Consider the following 20,242-nt stretch of genomic DNA (forward strand, 5'->3'; position numbering starts at 1 on the left):
TTATGGTGATCATTTTGTAATATATACAAATATCAAATCATATTGTATTCTTGCAACTAATATAATATCATATGGCAATTATATCTCGATTAAAAAAATTTAAAAAGAGATACCCCTCTTGATTTTCTTCCTCCCAATCTTTATTTTGTTTGTTTATATATTCTCCCTTATTCTTAAGTGATTCTCCCCGCATCATTTTCTTTTTCTGTCTTAAGTGGAACAAAATTTTAAGTTTTGATTGTTATACTTTATTGTTTATCAGATAGATAGGGTTAGTAGTTTACATTGGCCTATCCTATGAGTGACACAAATGATCAATCATCAATTTTTTAATGTATTAGATAGAGTGTGGCCCCTTGCAACAGAAATAAATTGCTTGAATAAATATTTAAACAAGGGCTTTAACATGAAAAACTAGTAGAAAAACTTAGTCATCCTTCAACTTTTAAATAATCATACTATCAAATAAAAACCAGTGAACAAAGGAAATGTATGGTTGCATTTGGGAATATGTTGTGTAAGTAAAAGGATAATTGTATTCTGTATTTATTTTAGATGAGAAAGAGAAATTCGAACCCACAGTCTTCAGGGATACACTCATCCAGGGACTTAATGAAGCTGGTGATGACCTTGAAGCTGTAGCCAAGTTTCTGGACTCTACAGGCTCAAGATTAGATTATCGTCGCTATGCAGACACACTCTTCGATATCCTGGTGGCTGGCAGTATGCTCGGTAAACCATACATTAGAGCACCTTCTTGTAATATTATGTACTTTCAATTCTACTGAAAGATTTTCTTATGAGATAGAATCTTTATAAGCTTACATTTATGATAGTTGGTAAAAAAAATGTAAATGGGAGTCTACAACTTTTGCCTAGATTACGATTTAGAATGGTATTAATGTGGCTATGAAATGATTGTTAGTTAAGAGAGGCATAGCATTGAGGATTTTTGTTGACATACAACATGATTGGCCCCTTGACTTTAGGTAAAAGCCAGTTTTTCCATGTGTCCCTAATATTTGAATGTTTCTGGAGTGGACTTACGAGGAGTAATTTCTACAGTAGAGTATAACTTTATGTTTGTCATCTAGATCCTTCCAGTATATATCATTAAATGCCAATTGCCATAGCACTTTTCTTTTGAGTCCCACCCTTTTTTTCTTTTTCTTTCTTTCTTTTTTTCTTTTTTGATATAGTGAGCAGTGAGATTTAACTGTGTCAACAAATTTAAAAAGAATCCCCATTAAATTTAATTCTCATTAAAATTTATTTTATCCATAGAAAACTGTCTACGAAATATAGTTTAAATCTAGTTTTTAAAAAATTCTTTTAATTGTGAGTGTATAGGTAAAAGGATTAAAGATAGAAGTTTGGAAGTTGTTAAAGATAGATAAAAAGCAAAATAAAAACTATGTCTTATAGAGCAGGGACATCAGGGGAAAAGGCTTCAGAATACTATTTAAGTGGTATGGTATATTGTTCTAAATGTTTATTAGGTATCACAACCACCCATTTTTCCTTTCATAGTTATTCTTAGAACTTGGTTTTCATAATTAGTTCCTATGGTAACCATAAATCACTGGAAATTGTCAGATCCCCAGGCCAGTGACTTTCAGCTGCCTAGGGGCCCTTCGCAAATGTGTGGAAGTGTTTTGGTTGCTACAAAGACTTGGGAGTGGAGGCCAGGTATGCCACCTACTTTGCTATGCGAGGAACATTCAGTACAATGAAAAATTGCCCTGCCCAGCGTGCTGTGAGTGCCTTTCATTGAGAAATGCTGCTTAAGCCAATCTACTTTAAGCCAGGGTGTATACATGCATTTTTAGGTAGAGCTACCCTTTAATTCTTCCCAATGAGCTCTTAGATCTATCTGTACTGGTACATGGTCCCCTTTACTTTCAGACCCCGTTTTGATCTGAACTGCTTGTTTTCACTGCGTACCAAGTTTATTTTGTTTTATCATTTATGAAAGTCTCAGTTTATCCCTGTAGATAATTCAAGTCCACATATAAAAAGCTCTTTATCGTGTGTTCAAATCCCAATACACAGAGATAGCTATTGTTAATATTTTGGTTAATCCTTTCCTAGAAATCTCTTTACCGAAATACATAAACTTTTGAGAATGGGATGATATTATACAAATGTGATACTCTACATGCTGTTTTATATTTACTCTGCAGTATGTTGTTGCCTTTCATGCCCATGAGTGTTATGTTACCTTAGATGATTCTAAAAAGAATGAAAACCATAATTAACAGTGAAGTTGAACCTTTCCTGATGTGATTATTGGCTTTTTCCATTTCCTTAGTTACGGTATACTTTTATCAATGCACTGGTAAATTGTCTGCAAGAATAGTCTTCGGTCGGTTTTGGTTCTTGCCAAAGTCACACATGACTTCATCATTCAATTCAACGCACGCTTTTCAGTTCTTAGCGCCTTCCTGGCAGCACTGTTGACCCTTTCATCATTCGTGAAATGCTTTCCTTTCTTGCCTTACATAGGACCATTTAGACTCCGTCCTACCTCTCTAGATGCCACTTCTCACGTGACTCCTAGGTTTCCATACTTGTCCCCTTACATATGTTTAAAATTATATGCTTTGCATTGATTATCTCAAGACTTCATTTACCATCTCTATAATGATGATCAACAAATTTATATCTGCAGCCTAGATTTCACTCCTTCACACCACACCTATCCATCCAAAAGAGGGGAGGGCAAATGTTTGGTACAACTTATGAGCACAGGCAGTACAACCCCAGATGTCTACTGAGGCCAGACCTATGATATAATGAATAAAGTCAGCCAGCTGCATTCTTTTTATATAAACATTTTGTTTACAAATGGAGTATGTAAGAATTTTCTTCACACCTACAAAAATATTTACCTTCCCCTGTTATTCTTGAGACAAGTTACCTTGGTTTTTCAGTCGTACCCTTTGAAGAGTAGATACAATAAATACTTTACTTTTCCCGGGGCTTCCCTGGTGGCACAGTGGTTGTGAATCCGCCTGCCAATGCAGGGGACACGGGTTCGAGCCCTGGTCTGGGAAGATGCCACATGCCACGGAGCAACTAAGCCCATGTGCCACAACTACTGAGCCTGTGCTCTAGATCCCGTGAGCCACAACTACTGAGCCCATATGCCGCAACTACGGAAGCCTACAACCCGTGCTCCACAACGAGAGAAGCCACTGTAATGAGAAGCCCGCACACTGCAATGAAGAGTAGCCCCCGCTCTCCGCAACTAGAGAAAGCCCGCGCGCTGCAACGAACACCCAGCACAGCCAAAAATAAATAAATAAAATAAATACATTTATAAAAAAATTTTTTTAAAAATTCTTTTACTTCTAGTTTGAGAAAAACAGCAGGATCACCAAAATTTTTAGAAATGGCAATTCATACTTCGTCCCGATATCAGGGAACAAAATTTTAAATGTGAGGTGTAGCAATATTATCAATGTGTAACAAATATTTTCTTTTGTAAGGGATTGCAATTTTTAAATCTTACCTCTTAAGAGAAAAGACTATAGTTTCAAAATCAGACTTTTCAGTTATGTAACTTCTATCAGATAGGAATCATTAGCCCAGGGTTTTTAGAAGATTATCATCTTAATAAAATTTTGTTCCAGGTGGTTGTATTCATTACAAAGAGCTAATTAAGTCTTGTGCATAAATTAATTGCATGAGAATAGACTCCTGAAGGAGCGGACTTTTCTAAAAACTAATTTACTTATAAAACTGTATGCCGGGGCCTGTAAAAAAGTTGGTTATGTGTAGCTCATTTCATCCAAAGATCTGAAATATGACTCAAATCAAAACACTAAAATAAATAGAGTGGCCTATACAAGTGTATACTCTGCAAATACTTGTTGAGTGTGTAATAGTTATTACTCTAACTTGGCTTGCTCAAATTTCTACCCTTATTCTGATAAAGTAGAATCAGAAAACAAAAATACCTAGTGTTCTGACTCCGGTCTTCTAATCAACCAATGTTTGTAATGACCACCATTGAAACTTACAGGAGGAGCCTTTGAATGAGGAAAGTGGAGTAACGGAAAAAAGGCATTCTTTTGGTCTATCCATTTATTCTATGATTACTGTATAGGCCATGGGGAAGAAAGGTTAGAGAGGATAAAATACACTCTTTCCTAGCCAGTGCAACTGCTGGGTGATCAAATACAAATGACAAGGGGTCAGAGTGTATACTGTTCAACCCTGTGTGAATAACTGAGTTGGTGGAGGAGGGAACATTTTTAATGCCTACTGAAGTAGAAACCAGCAAGATCTGTAAAAGCCAGGTCTGGGCAGTTCCAGTATTGGTGAACTGGAGTCCAGCAAAATATCATCAAGCCTAAAAAGTGAATCATGTCCCGATGTGGGAAAACATCAGGAACTGCACTGAGAATAATCAAGTTAAATTCACTGAACAAATGTTATTGTTTAGCTGCCATGGTTAAAGATATACTTTGGAAAGAACCAGACTTGTAGTGGTAGGATCTAGTGAAGGCAAGTATGTAGAACAACAATCTCATCATACACTATGGTAGGAATAGAAAATCGAACAACCACTTTGCATTATGTTAGAAATGTAAACAAATCATAACATGTATGCATCTTTTATAAGTAAATTAGTTTTTAGAAAAGTCACCTCCTTCAGGAGTCTATTTTCATGCAATTAATTTTTGCACAAGGTTTAATTAGCCCTTTGTAATAAATACAACCACCTGTACAAAATTTTATTAAGATGATAATCTAAAAACTGTGTGTGTCTACACATGCACATCATTCTATGAAACTTTATGTGACGTCTACCTTTATCGTTTTCCTTGATGTGCAGGAATTGATCTCTTCTGCAAATGCTCTTCTGATTTCAGCATCGTCCTAATGGTCATTACCTTTCCCTTTTTAGCCCCTGGAGGAACACGCATAGATGATGGTGACAAGACCAAGATGACCAACCACTGTGTGTTTTCAGCAAATGAAGATCACGAAACCATCCGAAACTATGCTCAGGTAGAGCCTGTCACTGAGAGATTGTTGTACTGGAAGGGAAACATTTGAACAGGATTTAGGAAAACATTAGGTTCAGAAATTCTACAGGCCACTTTTTAAATAGGGATATTAGATATCCCTATAGGGATAATCTTAAGCATAGGAAGAGACACTGAATTGCATTCGTAATAATGGACATTAAAGCTTCTCCAAAGTAGAGTTTCTTTACCTTTCACCTATAAGAGATAAGGGGAATCATAATTTCTGGAGGAGTATATATTGGTCCAAGCTTTAGGGAGAGCAGTTTAGCACTCTCTTTCAAAACTAAAACTACACATTCCCTTTGACTCAGCAATTCTACTTCGAGGACTTCATCCTGCAGACAGTGGCAGGTGTAAAGTGACGCAAACAGCGGCAGTTATTATAGTGTTGCTTGTAATAATATCAAAGGATGAAAACAATATATAAGTCAATCCATAGAGTTTAGTAATTCATATTAACAGACTCTCAGGTAACTGTTTAAAAGAAAGAGGCAGGAAGATACTTGTAATACATAAAACCGATAAAGGATTCATATCCAGATTAGACAAAGAACTGTAAGTCAATAAGAAAAGGACAAGCAACCTATTAGGAAAAGACTTACAGGCATTTCAGAAAAGAGGAAACACAATTCCTCCAAAAAACAAAGGAAATGAGTTCAAACTCATTGAGAAAATTTCAATAATATCGAGATACCCTTTTGCATTCATTAGATTGGTGAAAATTAAGAAGTATTTAGGCCCTGGTGAAGATCAGGAAGCGGTGGTAGTGTAAAATGGGACAACCTTGTAGACATTACCTTCTAAAGCTGAACATATGTGCATTGTGACCAGCCAGCTTAGGGTTGGTGTGTTCCTATTCTGATTCTTTCACTGACTCTTCTTAAAAGTCAGTTTTTATTCCCATCTAAACCATGAAGGCAAGTCCCAGGTCAACAAGTCTTCTTGTTTTACACATTTCATTATATATATATATATATATATATATATATATATATATGAAAAAGGCCATAGGAATCCCTGGCACCTACGTGATTTCAGATGCTAGAAACTGTCTTTACTTTGTTTATTAAAATGTGTAAGGCATGCTAAGCTGAGTAATTTGGGATATGTGGCCATTAAGAATTTAAACTTCAAAAATTATTATTTTAATCACATGCTATTTTAGCATAGATATTTCTTCCCCTTTTTTATATTTAAGAAATGTGTAATAGATAAAAACCAAGGAAATCTTTAAAAATGGACCAAAAGGTTAAGCACGTGGGTTCAGTGGACGATGTTCTAACCTGTCCTCTCTAAATCTTTGCTTCTACTGTCTTATGTCAATGGCCACAAACACCTTGGGCCAGGTGGATACTGAAGCAGATGTTCTCAATTCAAAAGCTGTTCGTTTAAAATTCTCTCTTGCCTTATGATATATTAGATAAGTTCACTGAGGATCAGAATTACTGAGTTCTGTTCCTGCTCTGATACTTAGTAGCAGTTTCCAGGTCTGTCAATGATGTTAACGCCTGCCTTACCTTCCTCAGAGAATTTTTGTTAGGATTCAATTAATGCAAGTACAAGGTGTATTATTTGCTATTTGAGTCCCACTGGGAAAGAAAGATAAGAAGGCCTGGAAGAAAAATCAGTACTCTACTATTCTCATAAAATTGAAAAGATCTATATAGACTTAACCTCATCATTATTTCTAAATAGGATAGTTTCTTTTACTTATGATTTATTTTTTCATATGGAATATGTATATTTGAAAGAACTTTTGATACATTATTGTTTCTAAGTTTATTAAACATTATTATATACTGATAGACTGACAGAGGTCAATGGGGTAGTCAGGGAGAGAGATTAAATTGAGAAAGGTATTTGAGTGGAAGTTAATTTTATAAGCTGTTAGTTCATTGAAGAGTACTTTGGTAGTATAATGACTTTTGCTTTCATATGTAAACATTTACCTGTGGGGATTTGGATAATCATTCTTGGATAAGGAGAATTCTTTTTCCTGATGATAATCACACTAAGAAATATGTGAGTGCTCGTGTAAGTTGGAAATCACATCTGTGGGACTTCAGTATAGTTTATTTATTTTTTTCCTTATTGCATTATCAATTCCCTCCTGGCTCATTTTTCTTTCCTCATAAAGGGCAACACTATAATTTTTACTCTTGAACTCCATCTTGATCACATTAAGGAAGAAACACAGAGTTTTAGATGAGAGTATATCACGTGGGTATAAGAGAAAAGAATTGTATTCAGAAATCATTTTGACACTTATTAAAATAGTATTTATAAAATCCCCATTTAAATAAGAACATTGTATTAGTCTGTTCGGGCTGCCGTAACAAAATACCACAGACTGGGTGGCTTAAACAAGAGAATATTATTTCTTGCAGTTTGGGAGGCTGGGAAGTCCAAGATCAAGGTGCCAGTGGATTTGGTTCCTTGTGAGGTTTCCTTTCCTGGCTCTTAGAAGACCATCAGTCCTGTCAGACTAGGGCCCCACCCTTATGACCTCACTTAACCCTGTCCCGAAGTCCCTACCTCCAAATGGTCACATTGAGGGTAGGACTTCAACATATGGATTTAGGAGGAACAGGAACTCAATCCATAACAAACATCATTCCTCTTAAAAACAGTCTAGAATTCCACTGACACAGTTGCAAACCCTGCTTGAGAATTCTAACTAGATTGTGGAGGCCAGTAATCTTTATTGCTTATCTGCTGAAATCATGTTTGTGTTCACCTGGAGTATATTCTCTCCTGAACTCTGATCTCCTCTTCATCATATCCAGCGTGTAAGTGATTCTATCTGTGATCCCCTTAGTTTCAGTTATTTTCAATCTCTGCATCACACAGTTTTAAAATTATATTCATTTCATTTTCATCAAAGTTATTTTTGGTTCTCACCTGTTACATTCTCAAATGAATCTGTTTTATTCTACATGTGCATTTTGATCCTCTTTTTCCCTCAGGTCATAATAACTCCTTGAAATGCTGATAGTTCTCATACCACAGTCTGAGAATGTTTAACTACACCTTTTTATTAGTGTAGACCCTTGTAGTTAGGGTGAGTTTCTACACCTCCTTCTGTTGCCTTTTAAAATTGTTCACGTAATATTGACTGGTTCTCTTTTATGTTTAGGTCTTCAATAAACTCATCAGGAGATATAAGTATTTGGAAAAGGCATTTGAGGATGAAATGAAAAAGGTAAAAATTCAACTGTAATGCTCTGTTTGCTAAAATGATGAAATGATGAAATGAAGAGGGACAAAAATTTTGTGATGGTCCAGAAGTACCATGGACCTCTTAAGTTTTTAATAAATGTTTGTTGAATGAAGGAATGAGTATGACAGATCATTAGCTAATAGCTGTAGAAAGAAAACGTGATTAGCCTAGAATTTTTCCTTCATGTTTAATGTAAGCCAGCATGCTTTGTTCAAAGGAATAACTTTACAGAATATGTAATTAGTTAAAGCTTGTGAAAGAGCATAGCGCAGCAGCTAATACTCAGTAAAGTTCCTTAATTTTAGAAGATACAGTTTAGCAAAGGGGATAGAAGCACATCTTTGGAAATAGTGTCTGGGTGTAAATCTCAGTGGTTTTTCTCATCTATAAAATAGCTGCAATAAAAGTACATACTTTATGGTTGTTGTACTAATAAATGAGATGAGCTGTAAGGTACTTAATACAGTAATTGGCCTCTAATAAGTAGCCAAATAAACAATAGCACCTTATTAAAGAAGCCCTCTTTTCAGAAACTGCAGCATGTTCCTCCTTCTAATTTGGAGCTCCTCTGTATTTATATATAGCAGTCACTACATTAACTTGTTACTCTGATTCTAGGTATATGCCTAAATTATAAACCAAGAGAATAAAGAAATCATCTACTTTGTTACTTTGTTACTTTGCAACATCTACTTTGCTGCTTACCTACTCTTACTTCCCTTTGTTCAAAGCGGTTCCATGTATAATGAAGAACATTTAAATAGTAAAATCATTGTTTTAAATTTACATTCTCCATGACTCAACTTTCACACTTAAAAGAATCCTTCGGCATGGATACATACAACTATATGTATAAAGACGTTCATCACAGTATTGAGATGTAACCTAAATGTTCATGGTGGGAGATGGGTTAATTAAATTATGATCTCTCAATACAGTGGAATAATATGCAGTCATTTAAAGAATGAGGCATAACCACATGAATTGATAAAAGAAAATGTCTATGATGAATTGTTGAATGAAAAAGCAACCATTTGGTAGAAGTTTAACCTTAGGCAGGTCACTTAAGTTCTTTGTGCCTCAGATTTCTTTGTCTTAAAGCGAGGATCAAGACTTTTGTAATTATTAATACACATGAAGTGTTCAGAAGACTGTCTGCTTCACTTAAGAAGTTTGAGCTATTATCAGTGCATAATTCAGTAAAAGCATGTGTATATGCATCTAGTTATTTATAAAATGTAGACATATATAATTGCATTTAGAAATCTGAAAGAACACGTCAGACTGTTAATAATGTTAATTCTAAGGAAATAGGATTAAAGAGGAGATTACTCACATTTTTATATTATTCTGTGTTGTTAGATTTGTTCTACTAGCAGGTATTACTTTTTTTAACATGAAAAAACATTTAAATGGATAAAAGTGGTCCATTATATTGATAGATGTTTAGAAAATAACAAGTGCATCATTAAAATAGAGGGATAGATATGACAAAAAAATGATGTTAAAGCATTCAAATAAACATCTTATCATTTTGCCTAATAATATCACTCATGTTTTTCTTTTAGTTCATTTGAACCTTGAAAACTTTCCATTTGATTCATTTGATGAACATGCTTTCAAGAATTATTTATTTTTCACAGTGTATCCTTTTTTTTTTTTTTTTTTTTTTTTTTTTGCGGTACGCGGGCCTCTCTCTGTTGTGGCCTCTCCCGTTGCGGAGCACAGGCTCCGGACACACAGGCTCAGGGGCCATGGCTCATGGGTCCAGCCACTCGGCGGCATGTGGGATCTTCCCGGACCAGGGCACGAACCCGTGTCCCCTGCATCAGCAGGCGGACTCTCAACCACTGCACCACCAGGAAAGCCCAGTGTATCCAATTTTTAGAGAAAATTCTGCTGCAATACATGTAGCATCTGATTTTAATGCTGACTAGTATAATTGAGCAATGTGGATATTAATTTTAAGAAAAGATATAATTTTTGCACCATTTTGTTACAATTGAGGGGTTTTTTGATGCATATGAGTATATTAATGTGCTTAAACAAGTAGTGTTAATATTTTAATCTTGGGGGCTATTTTTCATTATTTACTTCAATCTTACTTATTTTGATAATAAGAGAAAGAAGCCAGATTAATATAAAGTAGCTACAGTTTTGTCGGTTTTTTTTACCCCATTCCTGGGGCTTACTGGAGCTTTAACCATTGATACCTCCTTCCCTCACTCCCTCTTTTCTTGTGAACTTAGAAAGTGACTTCTTTTTAAATCAGTGAGATTTTAATAGGCATAAATTGGGAGTGAAATGGACTGGTTGGTTCCAGTTCTGCCACTTACTCATCATATAAATATTTGGGGTCACATAACCTCTCTGTAATGTAATAATCCTTTAACTGTTGGGAATGGTAAGTTAATATAGTCCTACCCACTGCACAGAGCTAATGGAATTTCATTGGCCCTAAAACATTTAATAAGCCTTTATTGATGCCAGTGATTTTTTGTCAGTACAGAGTAATGAAAAAGTCAACAGGGCCCCGATAGTGATACTGGGCCCTGGGGAATCTCAGTAACATGCCCAAGGTCTGTTGAAACAGAGAAAATAGCCATGGAATATAAATATAATGTAGTCAAAGCCCTAAGTGGAGGAGGGTTAGGAAGGAGGGCATTCTATAAGCCTGGATACTCTTAGAATTCAAAATGGCAAGTGGGGTCTAATCCCCTTTGCTTTGGCTTCCCTTCAACCACTCTGGGGTTGCTACTTTGTTACTTTCCCTACTGCTGGGATAAGAGGATGGCAGCATTGTGACCCAGAAGGACCCAAACAACACTGTCATCCTCTCACTACAAAATCACAGCAGAGGCCTTTACTCTGCTAGGAACTTTTCTTTATCTTACATCCGTCATTACCTCATCACCAGGGCTGGTGGTAAAACTGTATGATCTAGGAAATACCTAGTTTGAATTTCATTTTTGTTTGTTTGTTTATTTATATATCTTTTATTGTTTTTATTTTTTATTTTAACTTTATTTTTTTATTGAAGTATAGCAGATTTACAATGTTGTGTTGAATCTCATTATTTTAAAAGAGGCATCAAGAACCTAGAAAACCCTTTTTTCACTCAGCAGTCTTGTTTTTAGAAAGTTTTTTGTGCTGTGGGCTCAGAAAAGTATATGCTACATGTCAAAGCTTATTGACTCCTGTTTTTTTTTGTTTGTTTGTTTTTTGTTATAACCCAAAGAAGATGGGTTAGATGTATTGTAGGATGAGGATGGAGGGGGGAGCATGCATAGAAGTGAAAAACATGAAAGACAATAGTGTATTTCAGAAAACGCTTTGTAATACTTACACTTTGTCATATACAAAGTCGAATGTAAATTATTTATGTGACCCATTTACATTGTTCTCCAAATGTCTGTTTTCCTTCCCATGAATGCTATCTATAGCTTTGTTGTAAGTGAACTTGGAAGAAAGGAACTATGATAACGCATCCAATTTATAATCGAACATATGGGTGTGTCTCCAATGAATAAGAAGTGTGCTGCATAAGACCCACCGGTTGTGTGACGTCTAGCTATGGATGTACATTGTGTGTTATTTTTCTACCTTAGTCCTTTACTTTATAGACATGGTTTCTTTTGTTTGACCCACAGCTTCTCCTCTTCCTTAAAGCCTTTTCTGAAGCAGAGCAGACCAAGTTGGCAATGCTGTCTGGGATTCTGCTGGGCAATGGTAACCTTCCTGCCAACATCCTCACCAGTCTCTTCACTGACAGCTTAGTCAAAGAAGGTATTTATGCTCATTTTCTTACCTGTCAGATGTGAAAAGAAAAGAAAAGCCAAAGATAGAAAAATACCAGTACCTCTTCTTAGTGTTCTCTACTTCCCACCCATCCTCCATGTAAGAGACTTGTGTGTGTGTGTGTGTGTGTGTGTCTTCAAACAATAAGAGAATTGTACATATTTATTGTAGGCAATTAGGAGAAAAAATATGCACACCTATACAAAGACAAATAAAGAATAATAATAAGCTGGAAATTTTGGTTTAAGACTCAATGCCTAGGTCAAATACCCTGAAATTGATCTGGTCCAACGTAGATGCTTACTGGCATACTTCGTTGGGACAGTGCTTCATTGTGCAGGACTCTTTTGTGCTTTGTGAGTCATTTAACCTTTTTGCCCTCAGACACAGAATGCCAGCCTAAAACACCCGCCTGCATTTAGCAGAATAGCCAAAAATGGCCCTTCACATTCCTAAATGCCCCCTTAAACTGTTTTTCATTTCCCTGGTTGGGGCCATTCTTCTGAACTGTTTCCCCTCAAGATGTTGTGCTCAGATGTTCATTTTGATCACATTTTTAAGATATTCATTCTGTTTTAGAAGTCCAGGTGGCTGCCTCAGAGTTTTGCTTTAATTTTAAGACATTAAGAGTTTGATGGGCATACATACGATTACTTGATTATAGAATAATACAAAAGTGGGCTTTTTTTCTTGCAGGAGGATGATGATATTCAAATTATAATGCAACACAAAACAAAGAGTTCTTTTTTTCTTAAAAATAAAAGAGCTTTTGTGAAAACATCTGTTTCTTCTTAGAACTTGGTTTTTCTCCTATAAATGTGAAGTCCCAGCCCCATTAATACCTGCATTGAAATGAGTTATAGTTTCTTGTAGCTGAGAAAAGAATAGTAAACCAGGGCTTCCTTGGTGGCGCAGTGGTTGAGAGTCCGCCTGCCGATGCAGGGGACGCGGCTTCGTGCCCCGGTCCGGGAAGATCCCACATGCCGCAGAGCGACTGGGCCCGTGAGCCATGGCCGCTGAGCCTGCATGTCCGGAGCCTGTGCTCCGCAACGGGAGAGGCCACAACAGTGAGAGGCCCGTGTACCGAAAAAAAATAGTAAACCAAGAGTCAAATGATATTACTTAGAGATTCTCTATAGTTTTCAGGCTCTCTAATTGTTATTAATATATTGTTAATACTATAGCACTTTAAAGTATTCTCCTGAAGAGAATTCATGATCCTTCATGTTTTACTTATGGTGCTAGACATTTTATACTAGGAAGACAAGATAAAATGTAAATATTAATTACATCAGATTATCCCTAGTGTTTATAACAGAAAATAATTGCCTTTCTGGTTGTATTAAAAACCTAAATGATGTATACAATTTCTTTTGAAATGTATTAAAAAATAAATTATTAGAAGGATAAATGGACAGACCAAAAGCAAATGCAGCAAAATATTAACTGTTATAGAATCTAGATGGTGAGTAAATGAGTGTTTATTGTTCAACTTTTCTTATGTTTAAAATTTTTTATGGTAAAATGTTAGAGGGGTAGGAAAGGAGAAGAAAAATACCTTTGTTATGGAAGTGACGTAGTACCTATGTCATTATGGTTTTTCTTTATACTCCTGCATCTCTAGAAACAAAAGTATTAAGCTTCTGCTTCCCAAATAGGAAGGGATTATGAAATTATACCTTTTCCCCAACCTCCCACCCAACAAATGGCTATGGGGAGACCCTCCACTCAGTAGAATCTCAAGTACAAAGAAATTTCTCCAATCCTTCCACCAAGAGCCACTTTTAATGTAAAATGATAGGTTTGAGCCTGGTTTTTAGACTCCTAGTTTCAAGCATGCTTTATTTCTCTTACTTACAATGAGGATTACAAGATCTGTTATCTTTATTTTTATTTAATTACATAAATTTATATTGTGTTTTATATTGACTTTTGGAACGAATGGTAATGTTAAAAATCCAGGTCAACAAGTTGATAACATAAAATTCTCCAGGTCATATCACAGGTGTTATTGTCATAGACAATTTGGGGGGCTTAGTTTCTCTGCTATTCAAAAGAAAAGAATTGGGTAAAGTTGGTGTCTGTATAAATTTTATTATATATATATATATATATATATATCTCAATTGAATTTGTTTACCAGCAAGTAACTGGAAGGCAGGACTCAAATTTGTATACAAGGGCATTTCTTTTTTTCTTTCTTTCTTTTTTTTTTAATTTTTTTTTTTTGCAGTATAGTTGATTTACAATGTTGTGTTAGTTTCAGATGTATAGCAGAGTGATTCAGTTATACACACACACACACACACACACACACATACATACATTCTTTTTCAGATTCTTTTCCCTTATAGGTTACTATAAAATATTGAGTATAGTTCACTGTGCTATACAGTATGTCCTTGTTTGTTATCTATTTTATATATAGTAGTATGTATATGTTAATTCCAACCTCCTAAGTTATTCCCTCCACCCAGCCCCACCAAGGGCATTTATTTCTTATGTAACAATAAATATAAAAGCAGAGCAGACTTCAGGGTGAACAGCAATATCATTCAGGACTCAGGCATTTTCCCCCATTACCATAGCATCGACTTCATTCCAAGGGTGGACTCCTTAGCCTTTAAAAGAAGTCTGCTAGTCCAGTTATGGCACAGGCTTCTTCATTCAGGTTCAGTGGAAGAGCACTTCTGAACATAGGATAATTTATCTTGCCTTCAGCTGATTGGCTGAAATTGGTCACATGACCCACCCAGTAGTAATTGTTGGGGGATGCTATGGCCAACAACTTAGATCACTAGGCTAATCATTGCAGAAGAAGGTGGTGCCAGGGCTTAGACTAATTAGATGGAAGTCGCCTGGCCTGAGCAACATGGGAACTCTCTTAGGAAAGAGGAAAGGAGAATAGACACTGCTTAGACCATCAACGATACTGAAGCCTTCAACTCAGAAAAATCAGTTTAATATTTCAACTACTCCTTAACTCTTCATTGAACAAATGCAACATTAATTTAGAAATCTGGAGTGTTCACAGAAAAGCTATTAGTTATCTGATTATTTATATTGGAAATAAATCTTATTATAAATATGGGTATGTAATTGAGTAGATTCCTGATTAACATAGCTATTTTTTTTTTTTTTTTTTTTTTTTTTGCGGTTCGTGGGCCTCTCACTGTTGTGGGCTCTCCCGCTGTGGAACACAGGCTCCGGATGCGCAGGCTCAGCGGCCATGGCTCACGGGCCCAGCCGCTCCGCGGCATGTGGGATCCTCCCGGACCGGGGCACGAACCCGCGTCCCCTGCATCGGCAGGCGGACCCTCAACCACTGCGCCACCAGGGAAGCCCAACATAGCTATTTTTAAAATCTCTTTTAAAATATCCAGAAAAGATTTCAGCTTAAAACAGCACTGACATTTTCATACCTTAACTCGTGAATATTTTAAAATGCTTTTTACAAAAAGCAAAACTGGGAAGTAAATGATGCATGTTCATCTATAGCTTTATTTATTTATACCGGTCACTATTGATGTTCTTTCACTGGTATTATTTATCAGCAAATTAGTTGACACATTGACATTTCAGTTTTATGGCTTGCGGTTTATTTGGTGTACCTCAGGATCACGGTTAAAAATATGAAATACTGGTGAACCACAGGGTGAAATAGAGGCAAAACACTAGAAGATCCTTGGCTTTGAATCTGGCTTTGACCAAGGTAAAAATAAATAAATTTACAGTTATAACAGGTTGGAATTAGGGAGTCCAACTTTGAAAAGTACTTTAACATTTTTTTTCCCCTTCTTATGAAAATATTTCCTTGAGTAATGAATAGTACAGTGCCTAGAGAGCTTTCCATTTTTCCTTTGTGCCAAATCAAGTCTTTGAGTTATTTAGTCATTTCAGGACGCCTAATGGGAAATGTTGCCTTGTACATCATCACAAGTGGTTTTTGTTATAAAAGGTTTACTCTTTTTTTTTTTTTAACAGGCATTGCAGCCTCATTTGCTGTCAAGCTTTTTAAAGCATGGATGGCAGAAAAAGATGCCAACTCTGTTACCTCCTCTTTGAGAAAAGCCAACTTAGACAAGAGGCTACTTGTAAGTGTTGTTTGGGCAAAGGATTGTATGTTTCGTGCTTCTGCCTTGGCTCTGTCAATTGTGATGTATGTAATACATAACTGAAATGCCCGAATCTATGTCGAATTGGAACATGGTTCTTTTTATTTCTGTGTTGTTGGCAGAGAGAAACTAATTCCAGTTTAATCTTTGTTGCATAAATAAATGGAATGATAAAATTAAAGAGTCATAGGGAGTACAGAGACTTTCAAATTTAGAAGTTTGTTGACGTGGTGATAACATTTATCAGAATTAACTCTTTTGCAGCTAATAACTATAGAAATGTAAAGTTTTAATATGAAATTTAAAGTCACATCGATCCCACCTAATTAGACATTTGTGATTATCTTGGGTCGTAGGTGAATGACACTGACCTCAAATACACGTTAGTTTGTTAACAAAATAAAAAGTTAAAGAAGATTCCTTGTTTATACTAAGATTCCTTGGAAATACTTAGATATTTAAGAAAGCTAACAAGTTAATAGTAGTAATTTGAAGCTCCCAGTGTCATGATTGCTTGATTATATTTTTACTTCTCTTTGTATTTTTCAAAGAAAAGAAAAATATTTTGTCCTCATAATTCCTATCTGCTCCCTATAATTTCTTTCTGCCAGAACCAACAGCTGTGCAGATGACAGAGATTGCTTCAAGTGAAATTGCTTTTAAAATTTTAGGACAAAGTCTAAAATTGCAAGACATGCTTGCCATCTTCTCTTTACCTAGTTACTTATCTGTTTTCTCTTCCATTGTGTTCTGTGCAAGGGTGTTGATTCATGGGATAATTCCAAATCTGGCTCATTGTAAACTCTTGTATTTTCAATGACTCAAAATTCCTTTATCTCTTGAGGTTTACCTAAAATAGCCCTATTTGGGTCTTGGAAGTCTTTAGAATATGATAAAGAAGAAAAATTAAGTCCAGATTCTTGTTAATTTCTGCCACTGATAATACTTTTCATTTAACTTATATATATATATATATTTTTTTTTTTTTTTGTGGTACGCGGGCCTCTCACTGTTGTGGCCTCTCCCGTTGCGGAGTACAGGATCCGGACGCGCAGGCTCAGCGGCCATGGCTCACGGGCCCAGTCGCTCTGCGGCATGTGGGATCTTCCCAGACTGGGGCACGAACCCGTGTCCCCTGCATCGGCAGGCAGACTCTCAACCACTGCGCCACCAGGGAAGCCCTAACTTATATTTATTAAGTGCCTGCTCTGTGCCAGGCACAGTCCTAGAAGCTGTGGAGCCAGTAGAGACAGGACAGAAATGTTTCTTGCCTTCACGGAGCCTACTCTCTACCAATGAAGGGTATATAGAAGTCACAGAAGACAAGTGAATAGGTTGCTGATGTGGGTGGAAGTTCATATGAAGGAATACATTCGTGTCCCTGAGTCTGTGGATTAGCTGTATCTTGGCAAGGCCCCAGCCCTTTCATTCTGGGTCCCAGGCTGAAGGAACAGCTCACATCTGGGCTATTCTGTCCTCATGGCAGAGGACAGGAGCACAGGTGACTGAAGGGAGACATTCCGGTGCTTTAAAAGCTCACCTTCTTTCGTCAAAAGAAGTCACGGAGAAGCCTGGCATGGGGTAGGAAGATTTAGTCCACTCATGGGCTACTTCTCCACCTGTGAAGACAGATACAGCAAGGAGGGTCTTCACTGAATACTTGTTTAAGGGAGAGGGGTGGGGGATGAATTATTAGGAACAAAGATACAATTACAACTTAACCACAAAAGACTCAGTTATTTCTTAAATCATGGTTCCTTAAGGATGCCAATAGGCAGAGCTTGGTTAACTTAATTAGGTTACTTCATTAAAAAATTTTTAATGTATTTCCTTTTTGAAAAATACATATCATTTAACTGTTCTTACTAGGTTTCTTTGTCTGCATATGTTTTGAACATGAAAAGCATAGGTAGCAGTTTCTACCAGAAACTCCATGAGGACAGGGTGGCTGTGCCTTAGAACCATGCCTGCCTGATATCATGCCCCCATCCCTGGAAAAGGGAGCAATGATCAAGACATTGGCTAGAAACTTTTCTAGGAGCTGAAGATATTGAAAGAAATCAAGCAGGCAACCTGTGCCTTTATGGGGCTTACATTCTGTTTCAGGGGGACAGGCAATAAACTAAATAAACAATTAAAATAATACATGGTATAATAAAAAGTGAAGAGTGCTCCGAGAGAAAAACTAAATAGGGAAGCACTGAGGAGTGTCAGTGTGGTATGAGAAGGCCTCTCTGATAAGGTGACATTTGTGTGAAGAAGCGATCTATTTAGATATCCCCAGGAAGAGTATTCCAGGCAAAGGCAGCAGAAAATGCAGAGGCTCTGAGGCGTGGCATGTTGGGGACAGCAAGAAAGAGAGGGTAATTAGTAAGAGCAAAAATGTAGGAGATCAGGTCAGAGTCATAGCAGGTCCCCTATCATCTAAGAACTCCGGCTTTTATTCTGAGTAAGGTGAGAAGTTTTTTGGAAAAGTCTCTGCAAAACGTGCATAATGTGATTTTGGGGTCTTAACAGGATCTCTCTGGCTGTTGCATTGGGAGCAGATTCAGGAGGAAGGGCAGAAGTAGGGAGACCTTAATCTAGGGATGAGGTGATAAAGGTTTTTACCTGGGTAGGATTTTTTTTTTTTTTTTTTTTTTTGCAGTACACGGGCCTCTCACTGTTGTGGCCTCTCCTGTTGCGGAGCACAGGCTCCGGACGCGCAGGCTCAGCGGCCATGGCTCACGGGCCCAGCCGCTTCGTGGCATGTGGGATCCTCCCGGACCTGGGCACGAACCCGTGTCCCCTGCATCGGCAGGCGGACTCTCAACCACTGCGCCACCAGGGAAGCCCTGGGTAGGATTTTTGTAACAAATGCAAACTATGTTCCAAGTTAGTAAAGGTCATGACATGATTTATACTGATTTTAGCTCAGTTTAATCTGAATAATAATTTTTAAGATGTTATGTATCATTCATAAGGACTGTGGTTATAGTTCATAAAAATAAATAAAAAACCACTAGTAACATGTTTGATGATGTCTTACTCTGAACATAACTTTCCATCAGAATTTGCAGTCAGATTCTCCCTAATTTGAGTATTGAATGCTGGCACGAGTAACAGAGTAATTATTGCCTTTGGGGTCACACAGCTATGCCCTTAAATATTTCTGGCTGCATAATTTGGGTCAAGCTGCTTAGCCTTGTTGAGGCTTAGTTTATTTTTGTAGAAAAATTTCTACTTTTTACAATTATGAGTAAAATGCCCACCACCTCTTGATTCATAGAAGAAACTCAAAATTAAACTAGTTCCCTGCCCCCCAAAATTTGAAAGGCCTCTTGAATGATAGAATAAATATCAGTGACAACATTTCAGTCAGGTATGAAATGTTTGCTTTAACATGAATGTGTGTTTGATAGCTGCTCCCACCAACTCTGTTCTGACATTTTGAAACTGATGACTCAACAAGGCAAATTATGGGATGATGGTACAGAGAATATTGAAATTTGAGTCATGACAGAAGCCATCTGGCTATGTCCCTATGCTTGGTGGCAAACTCGTTGCAGATCTTTCTTCTGAGATTTTTATTGAAGCCACGTAGCCATTGGCCATCTATATATGCAAATCTCACCATCATAAAAGTTTGGATCTATTTTATAGACTCTGCAGCAGTGTGAAAAATGTGAGAGCTTTGAAAATTGCCTTCCTTTCTTAGTTGGGTGTTGGCGTCACACAGGGTTAGAACATGACTAAGTGTTCCTGAGACTCTGCCGAGCTGTGTAAGGTGAAATGGAAGTGAGGTGAGAATATGAGAGCAGCCATGGCGTGCTGCTCTTTTAAAAAATTTCCAACAGAATTATGTAATGAACTGAAGAGACAGTAGGGCGGATTTAGATTAGATCTTGCCATGAACTTAATTTAGAGCCACCGCCATTAAGAAATACAACAAAAATTCCCTTTAGCTCTGAGCTGTTATTTTAGAATAATAGCAGCATTTTCCTTAATGAAATGCTGAATAGAGGTCCTTGAGATGATAATAGTCAATGTTGTTTTCCTCATATTATCTCACATCATTTCAGCATTACTAA

The 20,242-nt window shown here is 36.8% G+C and overlaps 1 protein-coding gene across 9 annotated transcripts in view; it reads left to right on the top strand.

Annotated features, from left to right (window-relative positions):
- BZW2 (basic leucine zipper and W2 domains 2) overlaps nucleotides 1–20,242 on the top strand; it is a 59,087-nt gene that overhangs the window by 27,339 nt on the left and 11,506 nt on the right. For all 9 annotated transcript variants that reach the window (XM_032642392.1, XM_032642390.1, XM_032642386.1 and 6 more), the window contains 5 exons: nucleotides 556–732; nucleotides 4,916–5,019; nucleotides 8,176–8,241; nucleotides 11,910–12,045; nucleotides 16,042–16,151. In XM_032642392.1, coding sequence (XP_032498283.1) covers nucleotides 556–732; nucleotides 4,916–5,019; nucleotides 8,176–8,241; nucleotides 11,910–12,045; nucleotides 16,042–16,151 — 593 coding nt within the window. The remainder of the gene's footprint in view (nucleotides 1–555; nucleotides 733–4,915; nucleotides 5,020–8,175; nucleotides 8,242–11,909; nucleotides 12,046–16,041; nucleotides 16,152–20,242) is intronic.

This window comes from Phocoena sinus, chromosome 9 (genome assembly GCF_008692025.1).
Source record: "Phocoena sinus isolate mPhoSin1 chromosome 9, mPhoSin1.pri, whole genome shotgun sequence".
Lineage (NCBI taxonomy): Eukaryota > Metazoa > Chordata > Mammalia > Artiodactyla > Phocoenidae > Phocoena > Phocoena sinus.